Genomic DNA, 16778 nt, shown 5'->3' with positions numbered 1-16778 from the left:
TTCCAAAATTTGAACTGAAGAAAACCATTACTGACACTATCTCTAATGTTTATAGTTCTGTACATTAGTTTGGTTCAGTCTCTGCTTGTTGCAGACCAAGCTCATATTCCAAAAGACTAAGCTACATGGAAGGCTCTATGCGTATCCCTGGAAGTCCTGGCAGAACAGTTTAGAGAGCCTGAGAAAGATGATGAGGACACACTGGGCACAGGGATTTAGGTAGAATTTACGCCATCTGAATATGAGTCTGAATACTTTTTTCAGTGTTACTGAATGAATATTTGTGCAGAATCTGTGTATATCACTTGTGTTGATCAGTTTTATTCTTTTGTGTGCTAGAATTCAAAAGTGGGCCAAAAACCTACCGTGCAGGGCACATTGTGCACAGAAGGGTTTATGGCACAACCATTTAGCACGGATGATGTTTTCTGAAGCTCCAGCTCTGTGATCAAGGGCTTTTTGACCTTATTCAAAGTGCTAAAAAAGAAGGTGACAGCAGGTGTAAGCAGGTAGAAGGTGAATTTGATTGTGCAGAAAGATAAAATGTCCATAACTGAGAATTCAGGCAGCAGCACTACGGCCCCATCCAGTAAGCCTTTAGCCCTGTGCGGAGTCCTCTTGGCAAGTTAGGCTTGTTCACTCAATTAAGGGTTTGCAGAATCAAGCCCATGGATTTTTTCCTTTCCCAGATCCCCATGCAAATACATCCTGGTCCTCTTCCACCTCCCAATCCAGTCTTGTCGCCCTGGATCATGTTCCTGGTAAGTACAGAAGGAAAAAGTTAATTATGCCCATGCTGCTTGACTCTGGAATTCTTTGCATTTCATTTATCCTTCTGCGTTGGACTTACCAATAGTGGAAGTTCTGGACCAAGTGGGGGTTTTTTTAGGAAAAAATATTCTGTAGTTAGCCCCTAATATGTGGAACAGAGTTTGAACCTGAATACAGGGTGGCTTCATCTGCATGATACTACTTGAAAAACTAGGCCTGGCAAATGACACTTTCTGCTGCTAAGTCCTATTTGATGTTCAAAGTTGTGTGTTCCTTTGAAATGTCTGAGGTTTTGAATTCTTGTAAAGTCAAATTTTTAAGTGCTATAAGGCAGTTCCTTTGGCCTGGGCTGATACTGGTTTCTACATGAAATAAATATGCACGAGAAGATTTCCTTGATGTGAATGTTTCTTCTCAGTCTAAGATCTGCTCTTCATCAGATGACATAGGAACAGTTAAAAGCATGCTGTAGAAGGGCTCATATTTTAATTGTTAAGGTTTCCAAATGGCTGAGATAGGGTGTCCACTCAGCTCCAATTTCAGGTTTAAGATTGTGTGTTGTGTTTGAAGTACTTGATTGGATGAAGAAGATCCGAATTTAATTCCTAACTGGATATTGCTCCTGTATCACTGGGTAATTTGATCCTCTCTGTGGAATGGAAACCATGATATTTCCTTTCTCATTTGCTGAAAAGTTTTGGCTTTTCAGGGCAGGTACTGTCTCGCCCACGTATTTGTCCATTGCCTCGCACAGTGAACCCCCTCACACACACCCTCTCTCACCTGTGAGCCTAAGGGTGCAACAGTATAATAAGTGATGTTTTACAGCAAGTATGGACAGCTTTAATGTATTAGTATTTCATATAAGTGTGCTGCTTTCTCCTCAGGCATTTCAAGCAGCATGAATTTTGATGAGGAAGAAGATGAGGAAGATGAAGACAGCTCCAGTTCTTCACAGTTAAACAGTAACACCCGGCCTGGTTCTGCTACAAGCAAGAAATCCAATAAGGTAAGGGGTGAGTACCGAAGAAGAAGCACGCAGGCTGCTATGTACTGCGTGATTTTGGAGTGCAGTCAGGGTAGGCCTGGCTTTCTTGTTTTGTTTTTAATATGCACTAGAGTATCTCCAAGGTGATTTACTGTGATAGCTCTCAGGGTTCACAGGAGCAACCAATGAAAATAATGACTGGGAGAAAAGAATAGCAAATATTGTCTGAACTTGAATGAAGAGAAAGGTAAACACTAAATATTTACCTTTCTACCACTTGCAGGTACTCAGAAGGATCTTTTGTTTCTATTGCCTTTTTCTGAGCATTTTCCCACCCTGTTCTCACTGCTACCATCCAAACATAAAATAAGACTTTGGCTTGTTCAAATATTCTAAATCAGAAGCTCTTGCTAAACCAGTTGATGGTGCCCCACTTTTTTATATATTGCACTGACTTTTCATCTGTTATATCTCTATCTTAGTCTGTCTCTCCCTATCTCATTTCTTCCTTTCATCAAAGGCCATCCCTGTCCTTGGGTATGGCCTTTCCGAAAAAAGAAGTGTGATGAGATGGGAAGGTGTGAGCCAGGGTTTGCTTTGTAACATTACAGCACTCTGCCTGTGCAGCCACCCCGTTCTGTTTTGCCAGATGTGTCTGTCCACTGAGCATCAGCAGCGCAGAGAGCTGCTCCCTGGGCCTTTGGTAGCCAAGAGCTTGACCCATTGGATGGGGAGAGATCCTTAGCTTGATAAGCTGCCTTCAGGGCTGCTGAGGAATCAGAATGGGGAAGACAATATCTCCATTGCTTTTATTTTTTTTAAAGTGCAGCTTTTATCAAATGTCATTCCTTTGTACTTATAACCTTGTAAATCAAAGTTGAGGAAACCTGAGTTTTGCTTACTGTTTTAGGAAGCGGCCTCAGCCCCCAGTCCTTCCACAAATGAGCCTCTCATAGATGTCGATGACCTGGAGGAATTTGCTGTAAGACCTGCTCCACAGGGTGTCACTGTCAAATGCAGAATCACAAGAGACAAGAAGGGAATGGACCGAGGGATGTACCCTACTTATTACCTCCACTTGGAAAGGGAGCATGGTAAAAAGGTCATAAAATAACTTGAATGGCATACCAGTTGCATCTGAATATAAAAAAATTATTAAAAGACTGAAGAAGCCTTACAAAGAAAATATAATCTTATATTTTAGATATATTTTCACTTTCACTGAGATCTGCCCTACAGTCTTCCAAAAGCAAAACAATAGTATCACTTTGTTCTACTGCCTTTCTTCATATGTCTAATCTTTGGCCTTAAATAATCCATGCATGGCACCTTTAGGTGACAGTCAGCAGTTGGGGCTCTCTGCATTCTGTGGCCTGAAAAGCGTCTATTTTCAGTTCAACTGGAAGAGCCAGAGCAACTTAGAATGAAACATTTAACAAAATAGATCGAATTTAATTATTTAAACCATAAATAATGGACTGAGTGGTTGAGAAGTCACTTTCCCTTTCCAGATTTTTATCTGGTTTTGCTAAGTCCCAGGAGACCTTCCGTTACTTCGCTAATGATGCTGGAAGACAGAAAAATTGCCTATGGTTTCCTTATATGAAAGCAGGAAGTGGTGTGTGCTAACCCCTTTGGCATTCTAGAATATGTTTTTTTGCACTGCTTAGGTGTTTCTGTTAGCTGGAAGGAAACGAAAGAAGAGTAAAACCTCTAATTACCTCATCTCCATAGACCCAACTGACCTGTCTCGGGGTGGAGAGAGTTTTATTGGAAAACTGAGGTAAACACTGATACATCTAAGAATTTTCTTCATATAATATAAAGTTAATTTGAAATTAAGAAGCCTGTAAGCCACTACGGCTTCTTACTTAGAGGCTTGACTACCTCATGTGATAATGGTCTTAAAGTTTACCAGTATCCAAGGCATGTTTTCAAAACATCTCAAGTACTTACAAGGTCACATTTCGTTAAAAGTCAGCAGGACTGAAGCTCTTAAATGCTCAAAGGCCAGGTTCTCAGGGGTGTATGAGCACAAGTTATCTTAACGGGATTTTCAGAAGTGCATGAGTAGATTGTGTCTAGCACCTGTTGATATAAATACCTTGGAATGGAAGTTCTGTCGGTTAGACAATCTGAAAATCTCTTTGGTTTTGCCCATTTCTGAAGGTCCTAATTAGAGTTATGTACAAGTAGTTGAATTCTTTCAGAACCATGTGTTTCTCTTCTGTCTGTCACCCCATCATACATCAGTCTGTTGTTGATACTGACGTGGAGCCTCTCAGTGTATGTTTAGATTGTCTGTGCCTGAGGAAGGGGACCGTACTGCTAATTGCCATTTGCCTGTGTGGATCTCGGAACTTCACATGCTATTTATTGCAGTGCAAACACAGAATGAGGATAATGTGGTTTTAGTATGTTCTAAGTTGTATTTTGCACTCCTTGGTGTGATTTCCATTTAAATAGGAGAGACTGATCTTACTTATAACTTTATGAAATCATTCTCTGTATTCTAAATAGAGTTAGTAGTCAGGTAAGAAAGCAGATAGTTTTGTAGAGAGTAAGCATATTTTAAAAACCAAGCAAACAAACAAAATAACCCCACCTGAGTGTTTCCTTATTGCTTTCTTGAATTTACTAGATTGCAAGATGTCATGAGAAATCTCCAGTGTAATGATAAGGGACCTTTAGTATACTCTGCTGTACTGTACCTTTACATTTTTGTTATGGCTTTTAATCCAGGAATTGCCATTTAGTTGGGATTAGAATTAACAACTATTCGCACTTGATATTATTTGTCTTTCCTTTGGGGCTATAATGCAGTAAAGGATAGATGTCTCGGGCAGCATTACTGACAAATGGTGATTGGATTTTCAATTTCTTTTGATAGATCAAATCTTATGGGAACTAAGTTTACAGTTTATGACAATGGAGTAAATCCAATGAAAACAACATCAAGCCTGGAGGCGAGTATCCTGCGTCAGGAGCTAGCTGCTATTTGTTATGTAAGTACTGCTCACAGGCAAAATATGCAAGAAAGGGCAGTTCAGTATCTGAAATAGCACACTGAATTTCCTTCTCACTTATGATTATGTAAATCAGCATTCATACTCTGATGTAATCAAACACTAGAGAAACTCTTCACTAGAGAAACCAGGAAATTCAGTGGAAAGTGGAGGTGAAAAACGTTGCGCACAGAACCAGGTTGCCCTGTTCTCACTTTTGGTCAGAAGGTGTTGGAGCTTTTACATAACCCTCTGGAAGAGGTAGGATGCTTCACAGCCTGCAGGCACCATCCAGGGGAGCCTCCTGAACTGGAAAGAGTTGTGCACATGGAATTACTGCGCTAAAGTATGATCATTTGTAATGGCATTTTGGAGGAGACCTCTCTGATCCAAAGCACAGGTAACTGGACAGCAAGGTCTGCAGCAGTGGCTGAGAGACTGGGATAAAACTCTAAAACTCCTTTTTACCAGGAAAAAAACCAAACAAACCCCAAACAAAATCCAAAATTCAATTAAATGAGAGAAACCAGCCTCTTATAGGACAGTAAATAACATTTGTGAGGGGCCATGCAGACAATCAAGACCTGAAGCACAGTTGCTGTTGATTCACGATTCCTGGATGACTAACTGTTTTGGTGAGAGTATTCTTTCTGTCCAGAAATCTCTGGGCCCAAGAAACTCTTCCAGTCAAAACTGGTACATATACTGCTACAGAAAGTTTTCTGTTTTCACAAATCAACAACTTCTGACAAAAATACCCAAGAACCACTTTTCTGAAAAGTTCCTGCCCAGCTCTAATCACATATGCCCGGAGCTCTGTCAGATCGAAGTCCAGCCATCCCAGCACACACCCTGCATACGCACAGAATGCTTTCCTGGAAGGGTCAGCTTTAGGTTGCGGGGAGCAATGTGTCTGGAAGCTTTCGGCATCTGAAAAGGAAAGCAGAGAGCCATCCTTTCCATGCAAAGTGCTGAGAGCACTGAAGGGTGGCAGCATTAGCTGCTAACGTGTGCTTTTCCTGCTGCTTAGGATGCAGTTTTTCTGTGAATATAGTATAAATAGTGGTTTTGTTCGCATGTGCTATTATTCAGGCACAAGGCCTAAGTTGCAGACAGACAGACAGACACACACACACACACATCTCCCTCCATTCCTGTTGGATTTGAAACTCTCTGAGAATTTTAGAAAATGCAGCTAACAGGATTTGATGTCAGTTTACAGTTTGAAGTTTCAGTAGGAACCTAGGAGAACGTACAAGTTTAATAAAGGTAATTTTACTGGTTTATGTAGGAGGGCATTCCCTGGAGCCTGGCAACTAGTCTTCTGGTGCAAACTAGAAATACAAAGCGAAAACAAAAAACAGTTTTTAAAAAACTTGTATATTAAAAAATATAGGCATTGCTTGTATAAGTCAACAGCAAAGACATTAACATTACCAAATAAAAAACTCAGCTGTGGTCAGCAGAGATAATTAGAAGTGTGAGTGTTGGAAAGAACAGAACCATGGCCACTGTTTGGAGAATGTGGCTAAGATAAGCTGCTTTTATATGTCTGTTTTGAGATCAGTTTAAAACTTGTACATTTGTATAAGAAAATGACTCGTTCCATTGATATTTTGATACTCATGGAGAAAGGCAGCAGGCTTGCAAGTGTGCTACGGCCAGAGGACAAAAGGAAATCGGAATGATATTTCATTACTAGCCAGGTTTGCTAAAGTGAGATTATTGTTCCTGGCTGCAGCAGAACCACAGGAAAGAATGCCAGAAAGAGCACTCCCGAAACACCCCTGTCCTAAGGTAACCTTTTAATTCCTGCCTTGAGATTTTTCCTGCAGCAAAACCTGTAATAAACAATACTTTGAAAGCACCACTATGCCTCTCTCTGTCTCTCCGCTCATCTGATCGAGTACCCATCTGGAGAGCAAGCTGTACCTACTTCCACCAACTTACTGAGCCTGACCTGCTGAATCAGCTCAGCAGGTCTAGTTTGTACAGGCAGAAGCTGGTGATGCATCCATTGTTAACTGTGGGGTAAACGTGTTGAGAGCACTCTTTGTGGAGCTCACCTTAGGGCACGTTTCAAGCAACAGGAATAAAGTTAGTGCAAGGACCGAGTTTTATCAGGTGCTGTTAACCATTTTTTCTCCCTGCTGATGGCTGGCTAGCATATTAATAAACCTGCAGCAGCACCTAATGGCTGATTTCAGAATTGCTTGGCAAAATTTACTGAGAAGCAGGGAGGTGTAACCGAGCCATTTGTACCAGGATTTTCTGTGCTGGATTCCTTTATACCTATAGTATCTCACAATTCAGTTTTTGTCAGACTCTGCAGGCAGGGAGCTCAGCTGATATTCTGAGGTGTGACTCAGGTTTCAGTAAAGCAATAAAACTACGTGTTTCGACTCAGGCCTCAATCACCTGCATTGTGCTCCAATGGTTCTGTGGTTTGGCCTTTCTATGGAATGATAGTTTCTACAGGATATATTAAGGACGGGGCACAGCTGTGTGAATCAAGTCCAGAAAGGGAAGTGGCTGAAGGAAAATTGGTGTAATTAAATCGTGAATCTCCTGGGAGCTGTTGGGATATACGCCTTGCAGCGTTTATCATGGTAGCTATTGCCACCATAGTGAAATGCTTACATAATTTTATGAAAGCTTGTAAGATTTTAAAAGCAACCCTGGGGATAGGCTCTGTGTTCTTTCAGTCCAGTTTATTGTTTATTACACATGCTCACAGAACAGCTTACTGGTTGGTCTAAGGCAGAGAGTGCAGCTTCTAAGCAATACTGGGCCAAGTCCTTAGCTGATTTAAATCATTGGCACGGTGGTTGAGTCAATAGGGCTCTGCCAGCTAACAATCCTTATTTTGAGTTCCTACATAAACCAAGACTGTCAGTGGCATTAAAATGGTGTGAAATCAGAATTTGACCTATGTTCCCTTGATAAGGCCATTTGTAGTCTTGAATTTACACACACAAAATAGTGGAGGAGGGAAACAAAAGAGAAACAGGGAATGAGACAGGAGATAAGGGGAATTAATTTTATTTGGTTGCAGGTAGATTGGAAAGGTCTGCTTTTAATTAAAGCTCCTCTTTTGTCCCTACTGTTTTCCCCATATATTCCATGTTTGTAGAATTTCAATTCTGTATCTTGATTTTAGCAAAAGGGTAGCATTTGCCAGTAAAACGTTTGATGTAATTGGTGCCTGATGTAATGAGCAACTAGAAATCATTCCCTTATCATTTGGCAGAAGTATTGATTTTAGTGTTGCTCAGTAAATCCAAAGAATATAGTCCTGTCTTTTCAGAGTGATAATACTACTTGTTGGGAGGGAAGTGATTCAGCGCTATTATTTAATTTTACCTTGAACAATGTCTTCAACTAGTCAGCATCTAAATTAATTGTACGTAGCAGAACTGCAGCTTGATGAGAAGAGCTTGTAAGGCATTGCAGAGAAGACCAAAATTGTCAGTAGTTAGTGGAAAATAAGCATAAGCATGAATCTTTTCTTAGAAATTGTCCTCTGCTGTGCTGAGTCTCTCCTGCTTATAAAATCTGCTGGCAGTCATTTTAGTTTGAGTCTCGCCATGATGCAAAACCAAGTATACATTTCCAACTGAACTGATAACATTGGTTTACTCTGCCAAAGGCCATGACATAAGTGATTCAGAAAAGAGGTAGAATCTTCCCATTAATGTATATAGTTGTGAAGATACATGAGAATACTTTGATTTCTTCAAGAGTATTCAGTCAGTGGAATTTTTCTTGCATGCATGAAAATCTTTAATGAGTTGTGTAAAATCTCCAGATGGTTTGCTGAAACAACCAAAGTTATTTCAAAGGTCTGATGGATGACAAAATTTCTGCACGAGTAAATTTTAGGCAGGTATTTTCAGATGTTTCCAGTGAGTTGAGATGTGTGGATTTTTACTTGTAAAAGTAGAAGTGTTTTAAAAAGCTTAGTGTTCCTTGAAATCAAGACACTTTAATTAAATATATAAAAGCAGGGACACCTGAGTATGTCACTTCTGAATGTCCCGGTGGTAGAGCCACACCAGCTGGAGCCTGGGGGTGTCCAGTTCCTGGTATCTTGTGGTATGTTGCTGGGAATAGTGCCAATGGGAATTTCCTTCCTGAGATTCCTTAGCATGTGTCCACAGCCCTTCACTTGGGAAAGGTAGAGGGGAAAAAATGCATGTGACCCACCCCCCCCAAAAAAAGTAGCACAAAACATGAAGAGATGGACTTTTAGAGGTGTCACTCTTTCATTTACTGGAGCTAATGCTAAAATAGACAATCAGGTTTTACTGAGTGGGTTGGAAAATACCGCCCTTTACTTTTTCTTTCTCAAAAGTAGACGATGACTTACTGAAATATTTGGCCCCAGTTTCTTCTGTGGAAAAAAGAAACCTCAGATAAAAATGAGACTTTAGGCCTATTTACATTTTAGTGGTTGTGTTTTGAGAGGATAGTGCAATACTGGAACGCTTTTGTGAAAAGCTGGTCAGAAAGGCATCAAATCATATTTAATGGAAGAACTTGTATTTTCAACAGATTTGTTTTTGCTGCCCATGTTATTTCTTTACTTTTCCTGCCTTCATAGCTCGAAAATTTGCATTCATGCTAATGTGTTTGCTTTTTACCATGCTCATCTCTAAGCATAACATATCTGAAGACTTTGAAAACCACAGCACCGCTAACAGATGCTCTTACTGGCAGCTTCTTCTTGTTTGCTTTTGTGCTGGCTCTGGAATAAATTGAGTTGGTCCCATATATTTAATTTTGTCTCTCATCAAAATGTGTGACTGCATTATATGATTTTTAAATTGCAACTACTTTATTTTGGGATCTAGCAGTAGCCAAGCAATCTGGTTAGTTTTTTAACAAAGGGATTTTTTTTTTTTTTAATATATATTGTATTAAGGTTGCTGGCAGCCAATGCTAGGAGTGTTTTTGGAAACCTCTCTATTTCCATTTTTCCTGTTGTCAGAGCTTCTAAGACAAAGCTAGAATGTTTGGCAGTGCCAGTGAAGGTCAGAGTTTCAAGATGTTTTTTGAGTTGACTAACAAATAAGTTCCCCGGACTGCTACTGTGTCTCTCTGTTGAAGAGATTAACTTTCAGAATACAGAACATGATGAACTCTTTTCTAAACATTTTTAGGAAACAAATGTCTTGGGGTTTAAAGGACCTCGTAAAATGAGTGTGATCATACCAGGAATGAATATGGACCACGAAAGAGTTTCCATCAGACCACGAAATGTAAGTCATACCATCAGTCAACAATAAAAATTACTTGAATTCTTTTTCAGTTAGAGTTGGTTTTTTGCATTTCTGAAGGTTTAGAGCTTAAAAAACCCCAGTATTTGAACAATTGCAGAACAATGGGATGTGTGACTAGTTCTGTGACTCACAAAAGCACTACAAACAATAATGTATTTTGATAACAAAAGGTACAACTAACCTTTTCCAAGCTGTGGAAAGGACTCGAATGCATATTCGCATTAAGACACTCAGAGTTCTCTGTTTCATTCCACGATACTGTTTTGAGGGTTGAGGGTGACGGTTTAGTCTTTGTGCTAGGATTTATGAACAGGTGGTTTTGTGTGAATTTATTTTTTGTCTTGTGAGAGTGTTAAACTGAAATGTGTATCTGTGGTGTGTGCAGGAACATGAGACACTCCTTGCAAGATGGCAGAACAAAAATACAGAGAGTGTCATTGAGCTGCATAACAAGACGCCAGTCTGGAATGATGACACCCAGTCCTATGTTTTAAATTTCCATGGTCGAGTCACACAAGCCTCAGTGAAAAACTTCCAAATTATTCATGATAATGATCGTAAGTATAGCTTTCTGTCTGTGATGTGTAGAAACAGTACTGCATACACAGCCCGACCATGATTCTGCCCTGTTGTTACCTGAGTGAGTTTAATTTAGTTACGTTGGTCCAACTTAATGCTGCTCTGCCTTGTGGCCATGACATTGATGCAAGTTGGGCGTTTAAATGCTTATGCTTGAGACAGGTGATTCTGCTATGTGCTATCTTAGTTTTCTCACTTGGCTGCCTGGCTTATGAACTGAGCACAGCTGAGAGTCGTTTCTGCTCTCAGTGCTGCGGTACTTCCAGTCAGCAGGGCCGTGGGGCAGTGTCGCTCCGCTCAAGCACTTGCATCACACAAGCCTTCCGCGGTTGGTTTGTTCGCTCTGGTCCCCATACAGTGCCCAGCTGGAGATGGTGGCAGTCAGACCGGTCCCACTGCACAGCCACTTTGCCATTACTACTCCTTGTAGCATTAGCCCAACAGAACACCCTGAAAATGTCAGCACTGCCTTTCACACCATCACTAGGACCTTACCGATGTGCTGCTTTCTGCCAGCAATGTACAACCCCCTTTCTTCTCAGGCTTAGGTGCAGTTGTTGGAGCAAGGATAAAGACAAGTGCTGGAGGGGAGTGATACTGCCCCACTTTACACTCGCGTTAGGCAGGCGCAGTCACTAGGTGCTGGAGTGCACTGACTGGGCTACACCAGTGCCGTGCTCAGACTGCAGGGGAATATTGGAAACTGGTCAAAGTGGCTGTGCCAGTCTCTGAGAGCAACACTGAGTTTGAAACATTGGTGTATGCATTTGCTGCATTTTATAAGGGGAAACAATTACACCTGCTTCTACAATGAAACATTCAAACTGGGAATGAGGCCGAGATTTCCTCTTGCTGACAGAGTACAAAAGAGGAAAAAAGTTGAGGAAGAATTTCTGAATATGATGTAACAGAGCGACCTGATTAGGTCTAAATCACAGTCATGCCTTCTATTCCCCCATTATCCTTGCTTGTCCACTTGCCTGAAGTTAAGCAGGAATAGGATTAATTGGTTCTTGGTACATGTGAAACTCGGCACTAGGTCTACATAAAAGGCTTGAGCATTTTATACAGAAGCCATTTTCTCTCTGTGCTTGAAAAAAACACTATCTGTGTAATTTTTCTGAAGACAGTAACAAGTCTTGCAATCCTTTATCACTCAACTGTTCCTCACTCAAGCTATCCTTGCTTCTCCTTCTGATAGCAGCACACCCACTTGCATGAATAAGTGTTGCAAAGTTTGATGAGTGAGCATGTTTTGTTTGTATTTTATTGAGCTGGGCCAGAGGATGATGTTGAATGCATACGTATTTAGTAAGGGCTGCAAACAAAAATAACGCTTTGTCACTTTTTATGACCTTTCTTGCAGCTGACTACATAGTGATGCAGTTTGGCCGCGTGGCTGAGGATGTGTTTACCATGGACTACAACTACCCAATGTGTGCGCTACAAGCCTTTGCTATTGCCCTTTCAAGTTTTGACAGCAAGCTGGCTTGTGAGTAAAGGGGCATGGGTGAGCATCCTCGCAAAGGAAGCAGTTTGCCATATGATTCCCAGTTCCTGCTGGTGTCACTTACGGTCCATACTAAACAGGTCAGGGAAAATGCAGTTGTCGAGGACCACTCTATTGCTGAAGAGAAAGTAAAAGGAATCTTCTAAAAATTCAGGACATTCAGGAAATAATATTTTCCTTTTTTTTCTGTCATATTTTTCCGGAAGTGGCATCAAGTTTGTGTAAATACAAGTTCTATCTCATGTCCTTGATTATGTTATGGAGATGTGCCATGATGTACTGTACCGTGGCTCTAGTAGCACCATTATAACGGTGTCTTTTTTAAATCCAGAAAGGGCGTGCACGCTCGAAAAATCTCTTTTTACATTTAAGAATTATTCCGAGGCTGCAATCATACCTCAAGGTTGCATTCTTACATCGACTAATCAGAGCTTCACATCATCCAACATAAGAGAAAGATCACAAAAAAGATGCACTTTTTTGAATTTGCAAGGATCTTGTGTAGTATAAAGCCAAGTCTGAGGGTTGAAAACCTGTACTGGACTGAACTTGATGCATTGCTATTGTATATGTAGAAGGGCATGATGAATTTTAATTGCAGTAGGAGGAAAGGGAGAAGTAGAAAGCACAAAATAATGTTGCACAAGTCACTTGAATTCTAAGCTGTCATTATGTTTTAACATCTACATGCTTTTTAATTTGTTTCAAATGGAAATGTATTTGGAGTACAGAAAAGGAAAACATCTAGATGCCAAGAAAGCATAACTTATGTTGAATTTGGCATGTCGCGTGTTGGGAATTTATATCCTTGTATTGCTGTGGTAATTCAAACACATATTTTGTATGAAGTGATATAAACAGTTGGATAAAGGCTCTCTACAGAGAATCTTATTATTTTGAACAGGCTGTGTAAAGCTGAGGAAGGTAAATGGAAATATTTTATTAAATTTGTCTGGCCTTTTGCGATTTTACAATTTGTTGATTGCATTTTTTGAACTTTCAGCAACAACCACTTTTCATATTTATTTCCCATTGTAAGAATGCTTGAAATCGATTGAAACTGTGTATGTTGTTCTCTAATGTAAACGTGCCAGCTACTGAGCTAAATCCTTCTAGGCAAATCTAGTGTATGCTGCATACAAATGAGACACTGGCAGGACACAGAATAGCTTAAAATAGTGTGGATTTTTTGTTTCTTTTTTTCTGATTTATCTAGAATATAAAAACAAATACCATTTCAAAACACAAGCAAAGAACAAGCCATTCTCTTCTCTTCTGAGCATCTCAAAAGCCAAGAGCTGCAACTGAAAGCACACTGTAAAACACCTTTAAAAATAATGAGTCTTTCTGCCATTGTTCTGTACAATGTTATCCTAAACGGCACACAAAGTAATAGAATTTATATGTAGTTCACCAGGAGGGTATTGAAATGTGAGTGAAGTGAAGAAGTAGTTGCGTTTTATACTGTGTGTATTCAGATCCTCCTTTTTACTCTTTATAGACTCTTGCATTGCACAACCAAAGATTAGGTAATGAGAAAATGAGATCAAATCTGCTTGTCTCATAGATGTCAGTCCCTTTTTGACTATAGGGGACAGGCCATAAGGAGAGGTTGTGCCATTTGGACTGTATAATTTCAACTAATAAAAGAAATATGCTCTCTTCGTCATATTTGCCTTCAGGTCTCCTTCCCAGTATACAGACAAGGAAATTTCAGATGAGAGATGAAAATAAGTAATTGCTGGCATTTTTTCTAATCTTTTCTAAAATCTATGGAAAAAAAGTCTGCTGGCTTTGAACAGTGTTTTGTTGATGGAGTCAGTCTGTCAAATGTCATCTTTAAATAACAGGAGGCTCTGTCATTTTTTTCACATCTTTTTGCAAGAAGTCTTTCCACGCAATGGTTATAAAACGGAAAGATACCTTTTGTTTGAGAGAAATGAGCAGTCGTTTCCCTCAATCAATGATCAAAATGATGAGTCATGAGCCGCAGTGTGATACTTAGGCTTTGCACATGGATGCTTTGTTTTCCCCTGTAGTTGGTGGTTTCCCACCACTTCACATCCCATTCTGTCATCTCACTTTGAATTTTAACAGAGAGGGCCCTTAGGCCTTTGGTTACCTCATGTCAGTCTTTAAAAACTAGCTCCAATGATAACCAGAATTTTTTGTTTACTACTGCAAAAACAGACAGGAATTCCAACTGCTGGTATTTAGGCGTGATGCGGATTTCAAGAACTCTGCAGCGTGGAATGGTTGAATCTGCATGGTTTTAATTCTGTGGCTCACCAGTCATATGTTTTCTTTAAAGCCTGAGAACGTGGCACCTGACATAGTTTTCTGCCTCTCTCTGTGCACAACACTGTGACAAAGGAACTAAGTGTCTTGTTGTGGTGCAAATATACAATCTGTTGGCTTTAGTAGTGGAGTTGGTTTCGGAAGGGTTATTTTTAACGTGGATCATAACAATGGTCTGACTTGCATCATGGCCCCAGAGGGAATTGGCACAAAAGGGAAGCTCATGTGCCGTGAACTCCTGCACAAGGGTGAGAATGAGGGGCTGGGGAAAGGCAGAGAGTTCAGCTTCTTGGGACAGTTTTGCTGCCAGCAAATTGTGTAACTTCACTCTCACTCCATGTTCTTCCCAGGCCAGGTATTTTTTTAACCTGTAAGCATGCCAGGAGGAAAGTGGTGACTCAAATTCCCATCATCTTAACAGAATCGTACAGGGACGTCAGCCAACGAGCTGCTGAGGAAAAAATTTCCCACCATAAATTGAGGTCACTAGAGGGGGGTGTTAACCTGGGACTAAGAGGAATGAGGAGTTCTCATTAAATCTGTTTCAGTTACAATAGGATTTGCGCCTAGTGGCCTTTGCCAAAACCCTAATTCCTCACTGTTGTTGAGCAAGGTACTGGGTTCTTTTGATTCACTTGACCACCGCCATCTGCTCCAAAAGCAGTTTCTTTTAATTTAGCATCTCTATGATTTCTGATGGGGACTTTCTGGTGAAGGGCAGTACTGCATATCAATGCAAGATGATATCACAAGTTTTCCAGCACATGTCCAAATTTTGTTTTCCTAACATGGTAAAGTCACAGCAGGTTCTGTCTTAACATACAGTCGTGCCTGAGATTACACAGTCCTCACAAAGTTCAATTTTCCTCCACACCAGCAATAAAATTTTGGCACCAGTATATGTTTTCAGAGATACGTGCATACTAAAGTAACTGAGGAGTAGTTAGTGGCACACTCATATTAGTAGTAGCTTCTGCAGGGCCTGCATATCAGTGTGCAACAGGACATAACCTTGTTTACTTAGTGTGACAAAGAATATAATGGCACCGAGCTGTGCATTTCCTTCACATAGTCCTAGTGAGTGTTTGGATACAGTAGATTTAATATTATTTAAAATCCCAATATTGATGATTTTGTGCATCTGCTGTTGATTTTGGCAGAGAGTTGTAAACAAACTCCTTGCCTGAATTGCTTATAGGCAAATACTGCATGCTTTAATGAGAGTTCTTAATCTAACTTGTCACTCTGTTTACATCAAACAGTTTCTTCCTGGCCCTTTATCTAATTTTCTTCATCTCTGATGTTCTGTTCCTTCTCATTCTCTTCACAATCCCTTTATCTATTCTTCAAGGATGTGCAACTCGAAAGTGTTTATTTTGACAATATTACTCAGTGATCTCTCCACAGATGAATAATGCCTTCGGTGCACATCCAGTGATGCTCCTACAATAGAAGCCTTATCAGAGGGGTGAATTTGGCCCTTTGGCTTTTCAGTAGAATAAATTAACACATTAAAAGGTAGCAGATAAAAAAGCTTGCCTAAAATATAATCAGAATTTTTCTCAGTAAACATGCGGTAACCACAGTTTCCAAACTATTGGTTGCAAATCAATGAGCAGAACTGTCCACAAGCCTGGAGGCAGACTGTTAGACAGATTCCCTTTGTAGTGCTGCCTTATTTTTCCTTTTTCAAAAGGTTGAAAGTGATTTTGTGATCTGAAGTGTGTTGGTGCCCTAAAATAGAGTTTATTTTTTAGAAGCCAGACATCAGTCTACTCCTATTGTAGGATAATATATGGCACAGAAAATGGTAATGTCGTAGGCCATTGTTACAAATTCTGATGCTAAGAAGTCTACGCGAATGATTTTGTAATAATTACTGGGCAAGTCTCTCAGTATTCAAGTTGCCTTACAATAGTGCTGGAGTTCCCAGCTGGCTGTCCTCATGAGGTACTAGAACTGAAGGAGCTTTAGTGAAAAGGGCTTTGCAATAAAATCTGGTAGCTGCACAATCGAAAACCATTATTGTGGAGTCAAATGACACCACTGAGTTTTATCGGTCATGGTGAACCAATGCCATCAATTCGAACTTTCTGGTTTTTTGCTCCCTTTTGATGAACAAAAGGAGGGACTTCAAAAGCAGAGACATTAGTGAGGTCTCTAGAAGTACTAAGCATTAGACCTACTTTTCTACCTATGAAAATCTTACCCCAGTCTGAGTGCTGCCCATTAAAAATGAAGGAAATCAATCCAGTCCTTAGTACAGAAAATCACTCCCAGTTCTTGTATCTTAGCTTTTTACAAATTTTATTATAAATTTATTAGTGATTTCACATAAGGATACC

General features: G+C 40.1%; 1 protein-coding gene across 3 annotated transcripts in view; it reads left to right on the top strand.

Annotated features, from left to right (window-relative positions):
* TUB (TUB bipartite transcription factor) overlaps nucleotides 1-16778 on the top strand; it is a 94593-nt gene that overhangs the window by 69859 nt on the left and 7956 nt on the right. Inside the window, exons 5-12 of one of the 3 annotated variants that reach the window (XM_072864768.1) lie at nucleotides 690-761; nucleotides 1659-1780; nucleotides 2670-2861; nucleotides 3430-3542; nucleotides 4650-4764; nucleotides 9927-10025; nucleotides 10432-10603; nucleotides 11992-12117. In XM_072864768.1, coding sequence (XP_072720869.1) covers nucleotides 690-761; nucleotides 1659-1780; nucleotides 2670-2861; nucleotides 3430-3542; nucleotides 4650-4764; nucleotides 9927-10025; nucleotides 10432-10603; nucleotides 11992-12117 — 1011 coding nt within the window. Of the gene's footprint in view, nucleotides 1-689; nucleotides 762-1658; nucleotides 1781-2669; nucleotides 2862-3429; nucleotides 3543-4649; nucleotides 4765-9926; nucleotides 10026-10431; nucleotides 10604-11991; nucleotides 13803-16778 lie in introns of those variants that run through there. The other 2 variants (XM_072864767.1, XM_072864769.1) reach the window with 2 other exon arrangements.

Source organism: Ciconia boyciana, chromosome 6 (assembly GCF_034638445.1).
Source record: "Ciconia boyciana chromosome 6, ASM3463844v1, whole genome shotgun sequence".
NCBI lineage: Eukaryota > Metazoa > Chordata > Aves > Ciconiiformes > Ciconiidae > Ciconia > Ciconia boyciana.
The sequence above is the reverse complement of the archived record's forward strand: the minus strand, read 5'-3'. Positions and strand labels throughout refer to the sequence as shown.